Source organism: Plasmodium coatneyi, chromosome 13 (genome assembly GCF_001680005.1).
Source record: "Plasmodium coatneyi strain Hackeri chromosome 13, complete sequence".
In the NCBI taxonomy this organism is placed as follows: Eukaryota; Apicomplexa; class Aconoidasida; order Haemosporida; family Plasmodiidae; genus Plasmodium; species Plasmodium coatneyi.
The window spans coordinates 570464-592221 of record NC_033568.1 but is presented as its reverse complement, the minus strand read 5'-3'; the positions used below and the strand labels follow the sequence as shown (position 1 = coordinate 592221).

Below are 21758 nucleotides of genomic sequence, written 5' to 3'. Positions count from 1 at the left end.
CACAAAAATGGATAACGCGGTTACCCATCCCATTTGCGTGAAACGTTTCGCAATTTTTGGTCGACTTTTTATTTTATTTATTATTATTTTTTTTTATGCTCCCAAAAGGCATTTCCCCAAACTGTGCATAACTCGCTTACCCATTGGTGAAGAATTGAATGACGTGGCATATTACATATATGTATGTTTCCTGTTTGCGTGTTTGCCTTTTCTTTTTCAGCTGATTGGCTCCTTCCTTCCACACCCCAATAACATACATACACAAATTTTTGGATGCCAACGCCATGCCTTTTCCCTTGGGAATTTATTTCGCCAAAATTTGGAAATTCATTCCTCTTTTTTTTCCTTGAAATTTACTCTTTTTTTTGAAGTTTACTGTTTTTTTTTTTTTTTTTTTTTTTTTTTTTGCTTTAATCGCGTGGCTATTTTTGCCACATTTGTTTCGTATGTTTTGCTAATTTGGACTTATTTTTGTTTCACTCGTTTGTATTTTTTCTTCCCATTGATGCCTATGCCCGATTTGCCAAAAACATGAAGAAAACATACTGTGAGCCGGCACATGGCCTCCCCAACGTGCGTGCCCAGCCTGAGCAGCTACGAGTTGGTCCCTTTGTAGACCACATCGCACTGAGGAGGCAGTGACAGAGGAAGGAAATGCATCCCAGAAGAGGAAAAGAGGTCACCAGTTGGCACGCGTCCATACAGTCATACCGTCATACCATCATAACACCCACAACGGTCATACAGGGAATGCACTGTCACACACATGTACCTATGAAGACGCCGAACCCCCCTGACCAGAACGCGCAAAAATGAATTACATAGAGAGGAACAAAATCGAAACGATTTATAAGGACGACTACACAGACTTCACGAGACTTAGCGACTTTGAAATTTTCACAAAGGATATCCTAGTCAGTCTAAAAAAACTGAACATTCTGGAGACCAAAAGGAAGTATGAAAAAAAGTATGCATTTGCTAACGCTGAGCTGAGGGACAAACCTCTTGCTCCTCTTTCCCTGTTCATCACGGTGGACGACACGTGTAATTTTTTAAAAAAATTGGTGATAAGGAAGGATTACTGTGTAAAATTGAATTATATTTACTACCCTCATAATAAGTGCCAAAATGTGATCCCCTTTAATGTGAATGACACTTCGTACCTGTACAAGGAAAATGTGAAAACGGTGAATTCGTTTTATTGTTTGCATGGGAATTTGACTTGCTCCGAGATTGTGCTTTTCCCCGCCAGGACCTTTCCCATACAGCGTTTTTTTTTCGGTAATTTTTCCTTTTCCTGCTAACCTGACATAACCATGGTTGGGCAGTAAATGGGGGGCAGTGCCTCTTATCTAACCGATGTGTCCTCCCCCTCACTAATGCTCCTTCCACCCCCCGCCACGCAGTGAATGAATACGTGGAACTGGAACTCATAGACAGGAGCGCCCCGGAGGATGAGCAGTACATCGTTATAGAGAGCCAATCCGTAAGCAACTTAATGTTAAACGCGTTGGAGCAAGCCCTGAATGAGTTGGAGATTTGCTTACCCACCTTCATCGCGGTGGACAAGAACTACTACATCTACCACGGTCACTTCTACACTAGCGATTATACCTACTTTAAGTGCGTGCACCCGTATATAACGGTGCATAGGAAGGACTCCGGGGGGGCAGGCGGCACGACCAACGCAACAACCAGCACAACAACCAACGTAACTGCAACTGCAACTGCTAATGGAACTGCCAATGGGGTTACCACCCCTTCCTGCGGTGTGCTGGAAAAGGCCAACTACGTCTCCCTATACAAAGGCACAGGGTTCGAGGTGAACTACAACTCCTTCAAGTTCTTCAACTACTTCAAGTGCTTCTCCTACGACCAGCTGGTGGCCCTTTTCTCCCTTTTCATTTATCTGTCCAACGTGAGGGGGAAAAACGTTTACAAAATAAATGTGTATATAAAAAATATATACCTGATTGACAAGCCAGATTGCAGCCACGTGCTCAGGGTCGTAAACCTGAGGAACAAACAATTTAGCCTCTTAAAAAGGTTGATCAGGGGGAAAAAGGGAAGAGCAGAAAAAGCAGTAAGTGCAATAAGTGCAGGAATAACAGGATGGGAATGGGAGAAGGAAAACCAAACATATAGGAAGAGTAAACAAATCTACATTTTTAAAAACACGCACAAAAGGAACTCATACAGTAGGGAGGTTTTCCCGCAAATGTACCTAAACCATATTTATAATTATATTAAAAAAAAAAAATTTTATGGACGAAGAATATTTCTTTGTTGCCTTGTGAAGGAGAGAAATGAATCCCTCGACAACAGGGGCGATAATGGTGAGGCAACTCCCCTCCGGTGGTGGATTGTTAATCGCCCTGGAGAGGAAGAACGAAGCATAGCTATTCGGAACTACCTGTTAAGCATGAAAAATGACCTTTTTGGAAAACCAAGTTATTACCAATTGGGTCATTTAAAAAAAGTAAAATTAGTGGACATCTTGTCTGACGATGCAAAGGGGGAGGATCAGGAGGAGAAGGACAACGACGATGATGAAAATGATGATGACAACGAAGGAGATAATTATGAGAAGAGCCCTCCTGATTATTCTGATTCATCTCTGCTGTTTTACCCCTCCCCATCTGCTAACCAAAATAGTAGTTATGAGGCAAATGGCGAAAATGTCAAACCCAGAAGGAAATCCACCTTCGAAGAAATCAATCGTCTGTACCATACTTTGAGGAGCCACAGGAATTTACCGAAAAGTGAGACCAGCCCCTTCGTCTCCATTTATGTCTTGAACTTTATTAACAACATGGAGTATAAGATATTGGGTGGGGTGGGTTTCCCTCACGGTGATGGCGTTTCAAATATGAGCAGTGGCGTTTCCAGTCAGAGTAGTGGCATTTCTCATCTGAGTAGTGGCCTTTCCAACCTGAGGGGCAGCCCCGTTCATGTGAACCCGCACGAAAATACCCGCAACACCGAGCAGGACAGGAAGAAACGAAAAAAAAAAGTAATGAATGTTTGGAAAATCAGATTCATCAACAACGATAAGTACAAAGGAAAAAACAGCTTCCTCTTGAAAAACATCCTTAGGCTGTACTTCAACGAATTGTTGGAATTAAAGAAAAAAAGAAATGACAATAGGAAGGAGCGCAGCAACGATATGTTATCCTCAGTGCAGCATTATCTGATGGAGTTTATGTCACTTAAAGACAAGGAGTGGGTGAGGGATAGGGAAATTGCTACCTACAGTTGCTTCAACATAGAGGAGGACACCACCAGGTACTACATTGACAAGGTTCTTAGTAACATGTTTAGTAGTAGTAAAAAAAAGGTGTATGAATGGCCTCGGGGTCGGGGAGTTAGAGGGAAATTGAAACCAAGGAGGAACACCCACAGTGAATGCTTCGGTGCGGAGGAAGCGCAAAGTACCTTCGGCGGGGGGGGATACTCAAATAATGACGTGGTGATGAATCAGAACAGGGGGGGGGGGGTCAGTCAGAACCCCATCGGGGCAAAACTCTTCGTAAGCAAAATTGACGGAGAGCTGTTCCCCCAGGGGGGCAACCGAGGGTATCACAGCCTGTACCAAAAGGATGCCAACGAGGTGCACTTCATTTTAAAGAAGGGAGACAACTTTCCCAAGAGGAGGGGCGTCTCCTGGTATGATAGAAGGGGCAGGCGAGGGAGGGACCCCCGTGGTAGTATAGAGGCAAGGGGGAAAAGGGTGCAAAAGAAGGGGCAACAGAGGGGGAACAGTGAAAGCAGCCAGAGTGGCAATAATGGTCATATTGGGCAGAGTGACGATTATGGTGAGAGTGACAGGAGTGATCAGAAAAAGACATCCCAACGCAGCGGAAGCAGACTAGAGCAACTAGTGAGGGATTTCCTAAAAATCAAGGAAAAGTACTTCCTGTGCCACCACGAGGAAAGAATAACCATTCTGTTCTTCTACCTCATCAGCCACTCGAGCAACCTAAAAACATTTTACTACATATGGAACCAGTTCTTCGATAACATACGAAATAAGTACGAGAATAATGAATACATTTTCAACGACCACATGTTCCTATCCTATGGTCCCTTGAATGTTTATTCGTACAGCTGCTCCATCCTGTCACAGTATATAAAAGCGTTAAACATTTCCACGCAGCAATTTAAAATAAACGAAATGAAAAATCATATGAAGTTGAAAAAGACGCTAAGTATCTTCTGCAATGAGAGGGATGATCCTTTGGGAAAGGACAACTCAAACCATGGGAGCCTTTCCAACATAAATGGAAGTGAACCTTTTGTAAGCATTTCTCAGAGTAAGAGCAGTAATAGTTTTACAAATTTTTTTAAAAAAAGTACATATGAGGAGAATGTGTTTTATTCTTGTGAAATGAATGACAGTAGTAGTAGTGTGGGCAATAGGAAGGTCTACGGGGTGCGTAATGAAAACAGCTCTCCCAATTTGGAGGTGGAGTATAGTAGGAGCACGGAGTCGATTGGGCGTATTGGCTCTCAGGCGGCTCCTGCCCGTGGCCTCTCCTCCGTCAGCAACAGCGTCAGTAACAACGTCAGTAGTAACCTCAGTAGTAACCCTAGTAAGAATATATGTGACAACGCCGGCAAAGCGCCAAATTGCAGCAGCGGCGTCTACCCAGGAGGAGAGAAAAAAAAGACGAACAAAAGAAACGCCCTGATGATATCCAACTTTTTCCCTTACCCATTAAACAACATGGAACTGTTCATAACAAAAAACAACGGAGGAACGAGGGAAGTGAATAATCAAGACGACATGATCACCCTGATACATGAAGTTTTAAGAAGTAACAACAAGGACAGTTATACCTACACGGATTTTGCAAGATGGTATAGAAATAACATAGGAAAATTTAGCTACACCTCCCAGAATGTGCTCAAACACTGCTACAACAGCATAAAGGATAGCTACTTTGTAAATGTAGACGTGGGTTATATAAAGGAGAAATGCAAAGAAATAGATGAGAAATACTACAGAGGAAATACAAATGACTGCCTTAACAAAAAGGGGAAGGAGGATTATTTAAAAAAGATGTTCCATTACGTGAAGAACAACTATGACTATATAAAAAAAATAAAGTGTCCATTCAACACCTTTTTCGTGGGGGAGCTTAACCTGGATAACCTCCTAAATTTAAATATCATTGATTTGCTTGACTGTGCATTTAAGGTCTTTTTCATTTCTTACCTAAACTCTGTCATGAACTCCAAGTTGATTTACGTACGAAAGATTCAGGACATTCTGGCCAGCATGTTTACCATTATAAAAGGTATTCACAGGGGGGGTAGAAGGAGAAATAAAAAGAAGAAAAGGAAAAAGAAGAAGAAGTGGGAGGGGAACCACGGCGGTGAAGACAGTCGGGATGGTGACAACGTTGCAACGAACCACCCTGGGAGTGATGACGCAGGGAGGAGGAAACCCCATTCCAATTCCAATTCGATTTCCAAGGATGATGCTGCTGGTGGAAGCCTTCCTAACCTGAAGAGGGGTCACATGAACATTTGCCCTCTTCGAGTCAACCCGCTTAACAGTGATAACCTAGCGCAGTACGGGAAGAGTAGCTATGAAAACTTCCCTTCCCTTCCAAGGAGGGATAACCAGGGAGGAACAACTCCCCCCCCGGGTAATAGCAACCGAAGCAACTCAGCGGGCAATCCGTTAAGAAGCAATCCTCCCCATGTTAAATCACAAGAAAATATGAACGACCCAGAAAGAAACAGCAGTGACAATGTAGACTTCAGCGACAGTAGCGAAAAGAAGACAGGGTATAAAAACAGCTTCAACATTAACAAGGAGGAAAATTATTTTAAAAATTTCTCAGTCAATTCGGAAAAAAAAAAAAAAAAAAAATACATACAGCGATACCAACTTTTCCAGGGAAATTAAAAGGACATGCAGGAAAAAGTACCAAATTATTTTTAACGAAAAATTATTCCTCCTATTCGAAATGTGTGAACAAATGTTTAACAAAGCAGCATGGCTATATCAAATATTTAACAACGGTTTGGATGAAAAAAGGATCTTCACTTTGATAAATACCATCCTGGAGTCGGAAGAGAAGGAAATTGTTATCCACCCCAAGGACCAGAAATACTTTTACGACTTTATTAAAAACATTTGCCTGAATGAGAACAACAAGAATAGCACGTTGGAAAAAAAATGGAGCGGAAGTGCCTCCAAGTTCCACAGAATAAACAAAACCATTTCGTCCAAAAGTTTAAACAAAACGTTCATGTCGAAAAGTGAACGGAACGAAAAAAGTGAAAATAGCGAAAAAAGCGAAAAAAGCGAAAAAAATGACAACATCACCAGCAATGCAAAGAGCCCCGTGATTAATAACCCGTATCAAAATTTGGGAGTGTCTGTGAAGGTAAAAAAGAACGATTCACAGACTTACCAAACGGCCAGTGACGAAAAAAACATGCTCAACAGAGATAAGCTATCCCTCCTGTTGCATTCCTACAATAAGGAACAGAATATTCAGGAGTGCATTATTGATTTTGTCGACCATAGTTTTGGAGACCCCCTCTACAACACCCCTGCGCGCATGTACTGCAGCGTGAACCAGGTCGACACGACCGTTTCGTTTGTTAAGACGACATCCAATTTGTGACTCCGCTTTATTGGGGTTGTATTGGTCCCATGGCACTTAGACCGATTGGGCACCACGTCCGCTTCATGTTAACCCGTTTTTTAATCTGCCGACGTATTAGCAGTCCGCCTATTTGTTTACGTAACTTTTTTTTTTTTTTTTTTTTTTTTTGTGTGTACCCGTTTATCCGTCAGTTCTCTACAACTGTTGCAGCCGTTCCGTTCGAACGATGGTCGCTTCGGCGGCTGCTTATCCGTAACGCACGTGCGTGTGCGCCGTGTTCCGTCCAACGTTCGTGAGGTCTTATAAATTATGTTTTTAAAAAAGCATTTCCGCGAGGGTGGGTGACCAGGAGGAGGAAATTAAAATGTGGTAAACTGTGGTAAAATGTTGTGGCACATGGCGAAATGTAGCAAAATGGACGTGAAAAAAAAAAAAAAAAAAAATCAAAAAGCGCTCGGAAAAACGCCCAGCAGGCGCAGATATATTGCGGGGGAATATCCGCTTTGTAAAGAACACAGAGGAGTAAACCCTCTGTAGGAGTGGAGTATGCTATACGAGATAATTAAACAGATCCTTCGCCACACAGTGATCGATACATATATACATTTCTTCATGCTGCCCAAGACAATTTCCCTTCATTTCTGGCTTGGCCTGTACTCTGCTTACGCAGCTCTGATACGCATTCACGGGTCGCACGCATTTTGCCTGGCACTTTTTTTCCAATTCGATTCTGGGGTCCACGGTCCTTTGGCTTTCCTCCCTCTCTTTAAACTTGGGGAAGCGTACAAAAAACTCGGTGTAATATGGGTATGACATGGTCTCGACGGGGGGGGAGTATGGTATGCCCTTCCAACGATCGTATGCTCGTGTGTGTATGCGCTTGCGTGGTGGGGACTTCCCTTAACTGAATAAACGGCGCCCTTCTCGACTTTCCTCAGTTGCGAAAGCGTACAACTCTCGAGGGGCCAACTTTTGACTTCAGCGTCTCCTAGTGCGATGTAAAAGGGTGATGCCGATTTTGTGCGATTTCGCTGGCAAATTGGGGATGCGCAATTTGGGTCACTTCGCCAAGGTGGTTGGTACAGTGAGGTAAAAAAATGGAATGGGAAAAAGAAGAGGCGGAAAAAAAAAAAAAAAAACGAAGGGGAAACTAAAAAATAAAATAAAAAATAAAAAATCGCAATGGGCACAGAAAAATGTGATGCAATATAGCAAAGCAAAAAAGGGTGAACCGGGCCTGACGCGCACGGCAAAACTGCGTGGCTTTGCTCAGCGGCCAGGGTGTATACGGAGTGTCCTCTTCTTTTGCGAGGCGCACTTGGCGCTTTTTCTGGGAAAAAATTGCAAATGAAAATTTTTTTTTAAAGAAAGGTTAACTCGAGCCAAGTCAACCCAAGTAATATCGCGTCGAAGCTAAAATGAGGTGAATTAGCACTGCACTGCTCCAAGTCGTGCCATAGTCTACCTCGCTGGGAAGGGGAAGGCACAGAGGGACTCCAATGGAACATAACAAAGGGAACCCTGCCTCAGCAACTAGGCGAATAGCTACTTGCGCGCAAAGTGGCATAAGTGGAACGTTGGCTGGCACAACAGTTGGCCGAAACGTTGTTCTTACAAGTGGAGTGAGTGTTGTAAGGGTTACAATCGAAGTAACAAGGAAGACCAAATAAACATGCACAACGGTATGCTCCATAGGCGCATATGTATGTTGTATGTGTGGGACCCCCTGAACATTTCTGTGTTTATTCAGAGGGGCGCATCTGCAGTGGTGTGTAAGTACATTCATGCACAAGCGAATATGTTAATGCGCGTGACATGCGAAGGTAGGATACTCAGGTGAATGCAAAGGCGTAAGGACACATAACCATTCCCACCCTGCGGAAAAGTCGTGCAAAATCTGGCCAAGCAAGCCTATTAGCAACATGGTTGGGAAATTTGGAGGACCCCCCAAAGTGTTCCTCCTGGTATGCTTCATCCTGCAACACATTGACGCAATTCTGCACCTGAGTAGAAACCGCCACGGGAATCATAAAAAGGGAAGAAGTAAACTCAGCATGAATTTTAAGGGGAGGGACGACATCCTTACGGGGAAAAGAGGAGGCAGGTTCAGCGCGAGGGGACACAATTACGCAAAGGTTGACACTCCATCGATGGAATTCCTCTCCCTCAAAGGAAGAGGAAAAAAAGGTCAACAAGGCACTTACTGTAGAGGGTACCCCTTGAATTTGCTGGGGGAATATTTCCTACGCAACGTAAGCAATTCCGTGTTGACAAGGAATTTATTTTTTTTAACGCCCCAATTGGGGAAGCAAGAAGGGAAGAGAACAAAATGGCGTTTCTGCAGAGGGGAGGTATGGGAAAAAAAGCGCAAGTTTGGATCGAGGCTCGCGATGGGGGAGGCGGGCAAGGAAGATACCCCCGCTGAGGAGGTTATGAATAGGGAGGTTCATCAGAATGGGCAAAATGGCAAAGGTGTCACCACGCAGGCAGATCAAGACGGGTCTGTGGAAGAAAGGGAAAAAAGACAAAGGTTAAATGAATACATGCAAAAAGAACTGCTAACAATCGAGTATATTGATGAAGACAATGAACGCAGCGAAGTTCAGCTGAAGGTGCATATTAAAGGCAGCCTGAGGGAACACTACTATGACATGTGTGTAAAACAATATAAGCAAAAAAAACTGAAGGAAAATAAATACGAATACTCCTATTTGAAGGACGTACCGATTAACAACTTAATTAATTACATTAAGAAGGAGGACTATCTGGACATTTTCCTGAAGCATGTAAATGATGACATAATTAGGGTTTATCAAAAAATGAAAAATCTACATTTGATCGGATCCCCAAGACTTACGAACAACATTAACCATTTAACGATTGGCAAATTTAACGACGTGTATTTAACCTTCTTGGTTGATAAATTTCCAAAAATAAAATTTAATAAATCGTATATCCGGTTACCGATGAAGGTAGAAATACCTCCTTACGAAAAAGGAAGCACTTTTAAGGAATTCTTAAAGGTCATAAAAAATGAAATGGAAAAAGAAAATGAAGTTTTAATAAATGTGGATGAAAATCATAAGGTGGATTGGAATGACGATGTGCATGTGAATGTGTGCAGGGGGTGGGTCTACAGTTCGAGTAACGAATACCACATGGATATGTGTAGCGTTGAAGGAGAAGAGGTAAACAAATTGGAACAACGTGGAGGGAAAAGTAGCCAAGAAGAAATCTCCGATGATACAACACTTAATGAAGCATTGAGCAGCCGAGATAAAATTAAAGACCTCATCGATATCGACAAAACGGAGGAAGAATTTATTAACAGCGCAGAAGCGTGTGATGAAAAAAAGGCAGAGAAATACACCCCTCAAAATGATGAAAAATTATTTAATGATACAAATAGGAAAGACATGGAGGAGGGTAAGTACTATGATGAATTTTTGCAAAGCTCTAAATTTACAAAGTACTTCAAAGAAGGGTATCAACTACCGAGGGAGGTAATTTCCATGAATGGGGAAGTCATCACGGTGAAGGAGAATTGCAACCCCTTGGGGCTTAACGAGTCTCTTATCGGATTGTCCAAAAATGAGAAAAAGAACGTAACTGCCTACCTCCCTGTGGATCTGTTCAAGGCGCACTTTGACTCCTCCCCCGATGTGGCAGACCAGAACAACTGCGAAGAAGCTCCCAACGTTAAGGACATCGACAAGGAGAGCATAAGCAAATTTAGGGAAGTCATTTACACCGAAATTAAGAAGCTCAAGAGCCGCAGCTTCTTTCGGGCTCTGGAAGACATTCTGAAGAACAACCAGGGCAAGTTCTTCGACGGGGAGGCACAAAGCGGCGACCGAACAAACGGTGAGGTGACTAGGGGTGAGGTGACAACCGGTGAGGGTACCACTAGGGAGGGGAACTGCCCAGGTGACTCCCAACATACCCCCGGTGTGCAGGACATCGAATTTATCCTAAACGATAACAGCCCTTTGTATGATAATGATGACGAATACGTTGACGAAGAAGAAGCGCAATCGCATCGACCGTCACCATCCCATCGGTCGTCGCAGTCGCTACAGGACCACCCCATGGAAGACGAGGCAAACCCGGAGGAAGAAGCCCAGTTCAACAAAAACTTCGACAAGTACCTAGAGGAGCTGCTCAAAGACGATATCAATTCCCTGGACGAGAAACTACACGGAAGAGGAGCAACTTCAAAGACGGAAGACATTCTGCGTAACGTTTGTGACCCCAGTGAGTACGAAAAATGTGAAGAAGGAAATGCAAAAAAGGACATAGGGGAAGAATCAGGTGATGAAGAAACGCTAAATGATTATATACTTGGAAAGTGTGACTTAGTCAAATGCATATTGGAGGTACATGTGTTGGATATCAAGTCGCGAAAAAGGAATGAACAAGATATAAATGATTATGTGAAAAAAAAGTATAACAAAACGGTGGATGAGCTTCAAGAAGAAGTTGAAGAGAGAGCCATGAAGGACATACAAAACAAATGTGTAGACCAGAGGAGAATGGAAGCTTATAAAAAATTAATGGAAATTTCATCCCTAAATGTACCCACAACGTTGTTTCACGCGCAGGGGAAAATATTATACAGCAGTTATTTGAAGAAAAAAAAAATGCAAAGTAGCGAAAATGATAAAAACGAAAAAGTGTTAAGTTTAGAAGAGTTCTTGAACAAATCACAGAAAGAAATTTATGATCAAGTGAAATTTTCTTTTATTGTTAAAACAATTTTTCAAAACGCTAAATTAAAGGTAAATTACGACGACGTAATAAAAGACGTATTAAAAACGCTCCTTAAAACGCCAACGAATAATGTGAAGTCGTTAATAAAGAAAATTCATACCATTCACCAGGCACAGTGCGTGCTCGATTTCGTGTCTGTAAATGGTGATATATCCTTTGCGACGAATAATAGCTCGTCTGTCAATTTTTCAGTCACCATGAAAAAGGGATCGAATTACACAAAGGAGGAATTCCTGAATGCAGACGAGGGGGTGAACGATGCCCAGGCAGGTCCACACACGGGGGACGTATCACCATCGCCAGAGAGGAAATCCCCCCTTTATGGTGAAGGAAGGGCCGGAAAAAATGACACATGTGGAAACACACCAAATGGTGGGGACCAGCAGGAAAAACAGAAAATTTTTAACTTTACCGACGAATCGAATTTCGTAGTGGAAAACAAGAAGGAAAATAGTGAGCAAGTGGAGCTGGAATATTTTACCTTTAAAAAGGGTGCGAATTATACCAAATATTTTGAAGAAAAATATAAAAAAAAATGACACAAGCGAGGAATATAAGCAGAAAAAGAGGTTCCGGGGGGAGGGGGGGGATTTCCCCCCCCATTTGGTATGTACCTCCATGGATTTGCCTTTGCGTTATTATCACACCATTTGGGATGCCCCATCGACTCATTTTTTGGAAGATTAATTTGTCATCCCACCCCCTTCGTGAAATATTCTGTTGTGCAAGGCCGGGGTGCGCATATACATTTAAATATTATGCACATATGCGTATATATATTAGATACATGTATTTATATATACATGTGCTATGGCGCGCTACACCGCATTCGGCTTGCGAACATGCATCTCAGGTGCATATGCACCCATTTATGTATATGGAAAAGTAACCGTTATATCTTGGCGGCCCCCCCTCGCCCCATTCTAGTTGCAGTGGAACAACCAGAAAAAAGCGAAATCGAAGGGGTCTATTCTTTGGCATTCGTTTGTGCTTATCGCGAAAAGGTCAGCAGATTGATATGACAGGATAAACAGATAAGCAGAAGAACGTTTTCGCCTTTTTTAACTGCAAACGCAAAATTACAGCGATCTAATTAGGACGTATATGCCTCCACCGTTACTATATTTGTTCTCAATTTTCAATTCGTTTTACAAGTAAATTTTATTTCGTTAAATGGAAGAGTGTCTTCCTCGTTTGAAATCATTTTGCAAATAGCTCAGAGTTTTTCGATTTTTTTTTTTTTTTTTTCAACATACAGGATTATTCTTTGAACGGTTGAAAAAAGTACCAGTTTGTCATTTCGCGTTTAACCGTTTTCGTCAACTACTTGTATATATATGTACATATTATAATATATACATATAATATACATACGAATGTATTATACGGGAATAAAAATAGGCACATAGATGTACAAATATAGAACAAGTCATTTAAATATATATTTTTATGTACTCGGTTCTCTTCATTTTTTTTTTTTTTTTTGCAACCATTTTTATTACCAACCTTTTTCAAAAGCAGTGAAAACTCTCTGCCTGCCTAATTTTTTAAAGTTACCTTTCCGTTCTTTTTTATTATTTTTCTTCATGCCTTTTTTTTTTTTTTTATGCTTCGTGGGATGGTGGTGATTTCGTATGATATGTAGTAAAACATATTATGTCGTTATTTGTTCCTCCTTCCTTCATTTCAACGCGATTTCAGCGTCACCACAACGTCACTTTGACGTTCTATCTGACCTTCGCGATAGCGTTATCTTAACATCATCCTGACTATATTCTTAACTTTATACTACCTTTTCTACTTTTATTTTTTTTTTTTTTCCATGTGGATGCACGTCCTAACACATAATACCAATTATAGGAAAAAAAGTTATCTTGTCACTGGTGGGTGGAGTTACTATATTGCAACTTTTTGACGCCACGTAGCGTAGTGTATAGATTTCTTTCTTCCTCTGTTTCTTGCAGTCATCGTCAGGACTGTTGTTGCCTTGTGCCTTTACCCCTCTGCTATTTACAAGTACTTTTGAAGAGAGCGGGGAAGGAAATGAATAATGAATACCTACTACGTGCACGAGTGTTTCTGTGCACCGCCCTCGCGCTGCAGGCGGCAGCACACCCGGTTTGTACCACACTGTAAAACCACGCTGTAAAACCGCGCTGTACTATACACATTAAGAATCCCCCGTTGAAGGTGTAGTACATATAATGGCCGATGCAAGAAAATTTAATCACACTGGAATTTGCAAGAAGAGAAAAAAAAAAAATATATTTTAAATTTATGTTCAAATTTTACATTTTTTTCTTTCCAAAAAATGCCATCATTTGAACATGAATTTAATATTTTTTTTTTTTTTTAAGGAAAAATGATACCATGCGTATTATTGTACTGTTTCAACCTCCTGTTTTTAGCCTACTTTTTAAAAGTGTCATGTTCTTCGTGTAATATAACCATTAACAGAAAAAATGTTAAGTCCTTTGCGTTCAATAGCTACGCTGAGTACATAAATGCTTTGAAAGAGTCAAACCCTGAGTATGCTGAAGACCTCATTCCTACAGGGGATGACGATATGCCCGAGGGGGATGGAGATGTAGTCGATGGTGCGGTTGATGGTGTAGTTGGTGATGCAGTTGGTGATGCAGTTGGTGATGCAGTTGGTTATGCTGAGGGGGACGTAAAGGCAGGGAAGGAGGGGCCAACGGAGGAGGAAGAGAAGGAAGAGCAGCATGTGATGAAGAAATCCAGACATAAATATAAATTCCATGGGGAACCCAAATTGCAACGCGGAAGGAGACCCAAAGGAGGAAAAAAGGTCGAAAGAAGAAGTCACCAAAGGATCAAAGAAGACCATGCACACAGCCAAGAAGTTGACGACTGGGTTGAGTCAATCTCCCTGCCGAACCTAAATGTGGACCACGTGGTTCAATCAGACCACCTAACTGATGAAGAAGCTAATCGAGAGATGCTGTCAGACTACCTACACCCCCAAGTAGACAACCAGAGCATCCCATCAACTAGTGTACAAACCGAAGTACCAAGTCCGAGCGTTCAGGCGGAAAACTCTCACGAAGAAATGAAAATAGCTAGTCGAAAGATTTCAAAAAAACGTGCATCTAGCCACGAGGTGAACAGAAAAGAATGCAAAGAGAATATAGCCCCAACAGCGGGAGCATGGAGCATAAGGAAATATGCACAAAAATTGCAGCGAATTGCGAGATGGGAAAAAAAAGAGGACACAAAGGAGGATGCAAAAGAGGGATCTAGCGAAGAATCAGACGAACAATTAAATGAAGAAAAAAAAGAGGAAACAAACGAAGAGGCAAAAGAGGATGCAAAGGAAGAAACAAACGAAGAAACAAACGAACAATCAAACGACGAGTCAAGCGAAGAATTAAACGAAGACACAACAGAGGAGGCACACACCCATAACTACGAAAACGTAACACAAGAGACCCTGAAGGAAGAAAAATGGAGCGAAAAAAAAGAAAGCAGTAAAAGGGGTTGGTTTAGCAGCTACTGGAATCGAAGTTCAAAAAAAAGTAAACCAAACAAACCAGCAAATGCTGAGAAAAGAGGAAGAACCAAAAAATCAAAATTAATTCCATTAATGCGTAAAAGGACTAATATAAAAAATGAGGAAGACTTTAAGTTAAATGAACAGAAATGTTCCGTGACGGAATTTCCTACCATGGATTTAGATGCGTGTGAAAAGAAAAACTTAGAAAATGAAACATCATTTGACCAGGAGGGAATGATACAAGAAATAGACGACAGTTACCCAATGGTCCAACCTGTTGATTACGACAAAACAGAAAAGGAAATAAAAGATGAAGATAAAATTATGGGAACAGGAAGATTCGATTTTCGTACGAGCTCAAACAATTCTTATCTCGTAGGAGAAGGAATAATTAATGCAGAAGAACACGAAGACGTGGGAGGGTCTGATTCAGAAGCAGGAAAACATTTAGACACCTCGAGCGGGCAAGTTGTACCAGAAGGGGAAGCAGGGGAATCTTGCATTGAGATAAAGAGGAATGATGAAGACGAAGTGCCAATAATAGGGGAGAATAATATAACATTAGGAGGGGTGGATCAAGTGAAGAACAAAAGCGCAAAGTCGAAGAGGAAGAAAGGAGGGGAGAAAAGGAAAGCAGGCGACACGAAGAGGGAGGAGGAAGAAGTGAAAGTAGAAGATGACGACACGAAAGAGGAAGATCCCAACACGGAAGATAGCCCCATCGACGGTGACGACGCACAGAACAAACAGGTGGAGGAGGTGCTTAGCGAACTTGGGGAGGAGGGCCTACATTTGGAAGATGAACTGTACAGCGACTATGAGGATGAAGATTATTATGATGATGATGATGACGAAGACAGTGATGAGGAGGAGGAGGAGGAAGAGGAAGAAGACGATGATGAGGACGACGAAGACGATGGGGACGATGAAGTGGAAGACGTCGATGAGCTAGTAAATCAGTACCTGTACGAAGTGGAGCAAATTGAACTGTCTTTGGGGCTTACAGAAAAAGACGGTTCTACTGAAACGGACAACGTGACTACCCCCTCGGAAGGCAACAAGTTTGACAACGCGAGCTCGGAGAGTATCGTAAGTGTCAGCACGAACATAAATGGAAGTGATGACGATTTGGGGGAAGAAAAAGAATTTGGGAAGAGAGACCGATACCTATACAAACCGAGCAATGTAAATGTGTACGAAAAGTATAAAAAGGACCTGAAGTTATACAGCGAAATGGTGAAAGAAAATGAGCTAAATGAGTTTTACAAAGAAATAATAAGAAATAGAGAATTAGTAGACATAAATTACAAAAATGAATATGCTTTAAAAATGAAGTACCATACAGGGTATGATTTTTCGTTACACAATTTACACATTGTAAATGAACAAAAGGCAAGTGAAAAATTTTATTCCAATTTTGTAGCAACGGCTGATGAGGAAGACAATGCTACATTTCAGGAAGTGAATTATTTTGCGGACTTGACAAAAATAGATGTAGATCCCATTATGTTTAAAGAATTTTACATAAGATCTAGTATATGTAATGGGGAATATTTACCTTTGAAAAGTACGCTAGTGGAAAAGATATGTTTCTTATCACACCATTTGAGGAAAGAACCCTCTATTAATAGAATAAAAATTAAGAGGAAGAAATCGATTTTGTATCGGATATTTTTGAATATAGCTAAAAAGTTTAGGAAGTTACCCCTAAAACAGTGCATTAAAAATGTAGAAGAATCACACTTACTGGATATTCTTTTTCTCCTGAATGAAGAAATTGTAAAGGAATCGAAAAATGAACTGAACATTGCGAAATGTCTAAATAATATAATGGCTCGAGATCGTGACTGGTACGATTTAGTCAACTTTATCGTTATGATTAGTTTTGGTTGTATAACATACATGAAGGAACATTATTTCCTAACGGAGGAAGAAAGAAACGTATTAATAACTACAGACCAAATTGTAGATTTACCCATATTTGAATATCTGAACTCAAACGTCATTGACATTTTTGTCCCCGCAAATGTGCAAACACAAATTGAGATCGACCTGCTGAAAGACATTACAGATGCACCTGAAGATAAGAAGAAAATGTTTCAAACTTGGTATGTGTGCTATTTATTTACCCATAAAGTATATTTAATAAATAAAATGTGGAATGTGATAAAAAAATGGGAAGCATCGAAATTTATCCCCAACCCGTGGTACATTGATCATGTGGGAAGTGCCTTAGTTCCTGAGGTAATGAATTTACATCACCTGGAGGAAGATAAGTATGTCTTTTTCAGGTACATTGATCCTTTACAATTTTTTGTATCCTTCAAAAGAAGCAAAAAATACCCCTTACCAAATTATGACAAGAACAATTTCCACTTGGTAGAAAATATTGTAGCTTTTCAAGGAACAGCCAGCCCCTTCATGTGGATGCTAAATGTGATATACGAACTAGCTTCGTACCCCTTTTTGACAAAGGGAAAAGTGCACAAGGCGTATTTGTTCATTTTCAAACGAGTAGTGAAGCCATACTTGCACGTATTAAAGAAGAACATTTTAAATGAAATAAAGGATGAGAAATCCAAGTATACCGAAGAGAATCCATATGTCATTATATTTACGGGTCACTCCTTTGGTGCAGCCATGGCCCATTTGAGCGCCTTTTATTTAGCCAAAATTTTGAAGGCTAAAAATAATCCCAAGGTGAAGGTGCTCTCCGTGACTTTTGGCATGCCCATGTTTTTTGATGACCAGTTTTCCGAAGACTTCCGAAAAAGTGGTGTCATTAGTAATAACATCAGTATTGATTATGACCCCGTACCATTCACTATGGCAATTCCTGCACTCAACGATTTTAAGGACCCAGAAGAAGAAAACAAATTATCCATCATTTTTAAGGTTAATGATTTGAAGACCTTAAATCATGATTTTGGTGAAAATATTTTCAACGGAAATGAACTGTTTCATCACGAAAGGAATCAGACTCGTTCCATGTTACACCTCCTTGTAAAATATATCTTTAACAATAATGTCTTTCTCGAGTTGGGAGAGTTACACATTTCACAGACGCACTACTTTTTTTATTATGTGTTCTTGACTCTCCTGTCCGGATGGGCGAATGAGGCAGAATGGGGTACTTTCTTCCTGATCCCGTTTTTCCTCTTCGACATTATTGATTTCACGCACAGCGAAATTATGACCAAGTCGAAGGAGGTGTACAAAAAGTATAGAGAAGATTTAATGAAAAAATTGCAGAGCAGCCAGAAGTATAGAAGTAGCACATCTAAGAAGTAGTCCAGGTGCTGCAGAGAAAGTAGTCTTCCCCTGTGAATCGCGCTTGTGTTCATACACGTATATATATGTGCATATATGTATATATGTGTGTATATACAAGTGGCACTACGGGAGAGAAGATTATGTGATGCCCCCCAGTTTGTATTTTACGTGTCGTATTTATCACCTGATCAGTTGTTAATGACATGAATTTTTTTTTTTTTTCTTGAAGTGTAAAAAAGTGTATATCCGTGCTTCACAGATACGGGTCTGTGATTTATGGATACAAATCCTTTTTTTTATGGATTTAATTTTTTTTTTTAAACCACCATCCCCGTGTCCCATTTGTACATTTCAGTTACCAATATATTTTATGTAGTTCTTATAATTTGCGCATTTCGCGCTTCTTGCACAGTGTGCATAATTTTTAGTATAATTTATAATACTCCCCCCTGCTGTTCTACACAGTGATTTTTAGTTACCTTTTCAATAACAACTCTCCACCCCCTTTTTAACAAACAATTTGTTTCCATTACTTCTTGGCAACAAAACCAGTGCACAATTTAAAAAAAAAAAAAAATTGCTTTTATTTTTAAAAGGAAAGTCTTCAATCGCACATGCGGAGGGAGCGAGGAATGTTGCCCAACTGGGTAGAAAAAAATAAAGTGTGCGTTGCGGTACTGTTAAAGACACGCGAACACTATTTATATATGATAACATGTAGACATATGTTTTGGTTAGCCCCATTTCAGCCACACTGATAGTGGCAAATAGAACTGCGCAACGTGCTTTGGAACTCCCCCATTAGCAACTTACGAGGTGGGCATCTTTTCCCCCACTCGCAGTCAAGGGTGCACAAAAATGAGCGAACAGAAATAATGCTTCTTCCTTTTTGTTAATGGAACAATTTCCTATTTTTCGAGCAAGTAGAAAGTACCTACAAAGACATGGTTTTATGCCTCCGTGAGACTTTTTCTTGTTTTGTTAAAGACCGGTGCACAATTCACCATAATTGCATCGTTCTCATCAGAAAGGAAAGGGTGTGTTAGAAGTCACATACTTTTGCCTCATGTGTGTATAAAATGGGCACACTTATTCAGCTATGTTGAAATTTTAAGATCGCACTTGTGCAATAACAGGTAACACTTAAAGGTTAACTAAAAGGCTCTCCTTTTCCTTTTTAATAAAATCGTCGGGAGGGGGGGGTAGCATTTCCCCTTAATTCTGGGGATGCCGTGCTGGTTAAAGGAGGGACGTTTACCCAGAGAGGTCATATATATGTTCCCCTATGTACATATAAAGCAATAAAAAAAAAAAGGAGGCACACATACATGCAGAAGGCGTAACGAAAAATTAAAAATTGCTAAAACGGTAATACTATAATAACGGTGATGTATGTGTAAACTGCTTGAGAAATGAACAAATGGAACGAGCGCCCAAAAAAACAAAAAAAAAAAACATTCGCGTATTTTATGTGAAGCCATTTTTCATTGGTAAAACATCCTATCTTTTTGTATTTTTAAACCTAATACGAGAATGTTATATGAACTTCTTCCTTTTCCCTTCTTTTTTTGTTAATTCGCAACTGCGGGTGGGGGTATGGCAAAGCTGAAAAGAGTTAAAGGCAGTTATAACTCTCTGAATAAAACAGCCGCGAACATTGAAAAGGGCAAACCTATTCTCTATGTTGCATAACAATAACATAAAAAGTAAAAATGTCAAATGGTGTTATTGAATCCTTTATTGTAAATTAATTATGTTGGCTTATGCCGACACACGTGTGTTGATTCTTCTTTCTTTTTCGCTGTGTTGATGTGTGCTAAAAATGGACAGGGAGGGTAACAAGGCTCCCGCAAAGGGAGTGGATTTACTGACAGTCAAAAATGTGATCCTGCTAGTGTTGGGCGTTATATCTTTTATACTTATTTATAAGTTCATGAAATATCGAAAGAGAGTTTCGGAATTTGAGAGGAAAAACAAAATAGATGAAAAGATGAAAATGTCAAGGGAAAAAAGGCTGCAAGAATTGGAAAAAGAAATGATGGTTAATAAAGAAAAAATGAAAGAACAAATGAACAAAGGAGATGACAAAAAAGATAAAGCATTAGACTCAGACAAACCAAAACCAGATTCCAAGGACAATTCATCGTTCAACCATTTTAGGGATTTATCAAACTACTACAGGCCGTCCATAAGAAATAGGTTAGGCGAAAAGCTTTGACATGAAATATGATGTTTCTCCCTCCTGGGGTGTACACATGTGAACACACATGTGTGCAGGCATGCTTGCTCAACAGTCTACACACACATACATATGAACTTGTATTTGCCCATTTATATTGTTCCCCCTTCGCAGGTACAAAAATTCAACCTCCTGACGATAGCTTGGATGAATTAAAGAGCATAAAAGAAAAAGTAGGAGAGAGAAGGGAAACAGTTCAGGCGTTCCTTAAAAACAGCATTTCCACCTTTAGCATCACTAACATGTGCTGTAAGTCTATTCCTACCCATTTTTATGCTCAATAATTCATCCTGTATACTATATTCGCGTCGAATAATGCAGAAAGGGGGGAAATATGCATGCCCATATACGTCCCTACGGCGACGCGCTTCCGCATATTTCCCCATTTAGTAGAATAATAAAAACTAATGATTTGTTCATTGATAAAATTCCCCACGGAATTCATGAATAATGAGACGTTTTTATTTAGCTACCATGTAAAAATGGGAACATCGTACAAGAGAGACCCCATTTTACTAATTTTTTATGTGCCATACAGAACCGCTTAAACGTAATGTGTTGTTTATACATTCCCATGCGCGGTTACACTTAACAACTCCATCTGTAATGCTTTTTACGAAGCAGAAAAATGACTTAAAAATTGCGTACAAATAAGAAAAAAAAAAAAATACATCGCCTTGGCGAGTGTTGCAAGTGTCCGCATAATAGTGGTTAATTCATTTCCGATTTTTCCACTTTTTCGACTATTTCCACATTTTCCGTATGCCACTTTTCTGCTTGAAGTTAATGCCAAAAAGGATGAATAAAAATTGGGATAAAAAAGCGTTTGCTAAACAATATATTCACACCATGCTTGAGCATCATGAAGGGTTATACACTTAACAGGCTCCTTAAAATGAAATAGAACATTGCACACACTTAAAAAAAAAAAAAAAAAAAAAAAAAATTATACATATGTAAAACACAGCATATGATAAACCCGCTAAAGTCAAAAGGGACAAAAAAAAAAAAATTTTTTTTTTAATTTAAATCCTTTTTTAAGGGAAAAAATACATGTAATGTTTAATGGCATTAGCTTACATCTAAAAATTTTACACGTATTTTTTGATCTTACATTTACATTTTTTTTTTTTTTTTTTTTTTTGTGAAAATATCCATTTGTCAAGTTCCCTTTTAAAAATTATATATTTTAATTTGAGTATAACTTCATTATATATTTGACAAAGTAAAAAAAGGAAGAAGAAAAAGGACTTATTTTCTGACTTTGTACTTATTCTTCCCTCTTTGTGTTTTAAGCGCTTTGCGCATTTTATGCATGCCCTGTTTTTTTCTTTTC

The 21758-nt window shown here is 40.0% G+C and overlaps 4 protein-coding genes across 4 annotated transcripts; all 4 read left to right on the top strand.

Moving 5' to 3' along the window:
* Positions 1-812: 812 nt before the first annotated feature.
* Positions 813-6644, top strand: PCOAH_00048730 (Uncharacterized protein; the record flags this gene model as incomplete). Its single annotated transcript, XM_020061656.1, has 3 exons — positions 813-1281; positions 1407-5796; positions 5909-6644. The coding sequence occupies 3 exons, from the start codon at positions 813-815 to the stop codon at positions 6642-6644; spliced, it is 5595 nt and encodes a 1864-aa protein (XP_019917356.1).
* Positions 6645-8548: 1904 nt separating this feature from the next.
* On the top strand, positions 8549-11935 carry PCOAH_00048720 (Uncharacterized protein; the record flags this gene model as incomplete). The annotated part of the gene is made up of 1 exon (XM_020061655.1): positions 8549-11935. The coding sequence occupies one exon, from the start codon at positions 8549-8551 to the stop codon at positions 11933-11935; it is 3387 nt and encodes a 1128-aa protein (XP_019917458.1).
* A 1823-nt stretch (positions 11936-13758) lies between these two features.
* On the top strand, positions 13759-18491 carry PCOAH_00048710 (Lipase; the record flags this gene model as incomplete). Its single annotated transcript, XM_020061654.1, has 2 exons — positions 13759-18197; positions 18413-18491. The coding sequence occupies 2 exons, from the start codon at positions 13759-13761 to the stop codon at positions 18489-18491; spliced, it is 4518 nt and encodes a 1505-aa protein (XP_019917148.1).
* Positions 18492-20005: 1514 nt separating this feature from the next.
* Positions 20006-20558, top strand: PCOAH_00048700 (Uncharacterized protein; the record flags this gene model as incomplete). The annotated part of the gene is made up of 2 exons (XM_020061653.1): positions 20006-20382; positions 20537-20558. 2 exons carry the CDS (start codon positions 20006-20008, stop codon positions 20556-20558), a joined length of 399 nt encoding a protein of 132 aa, XP_019917250.1.
* Between the last annotated feature and the right edge of the window lie 1200 nt (positions 20559-21758).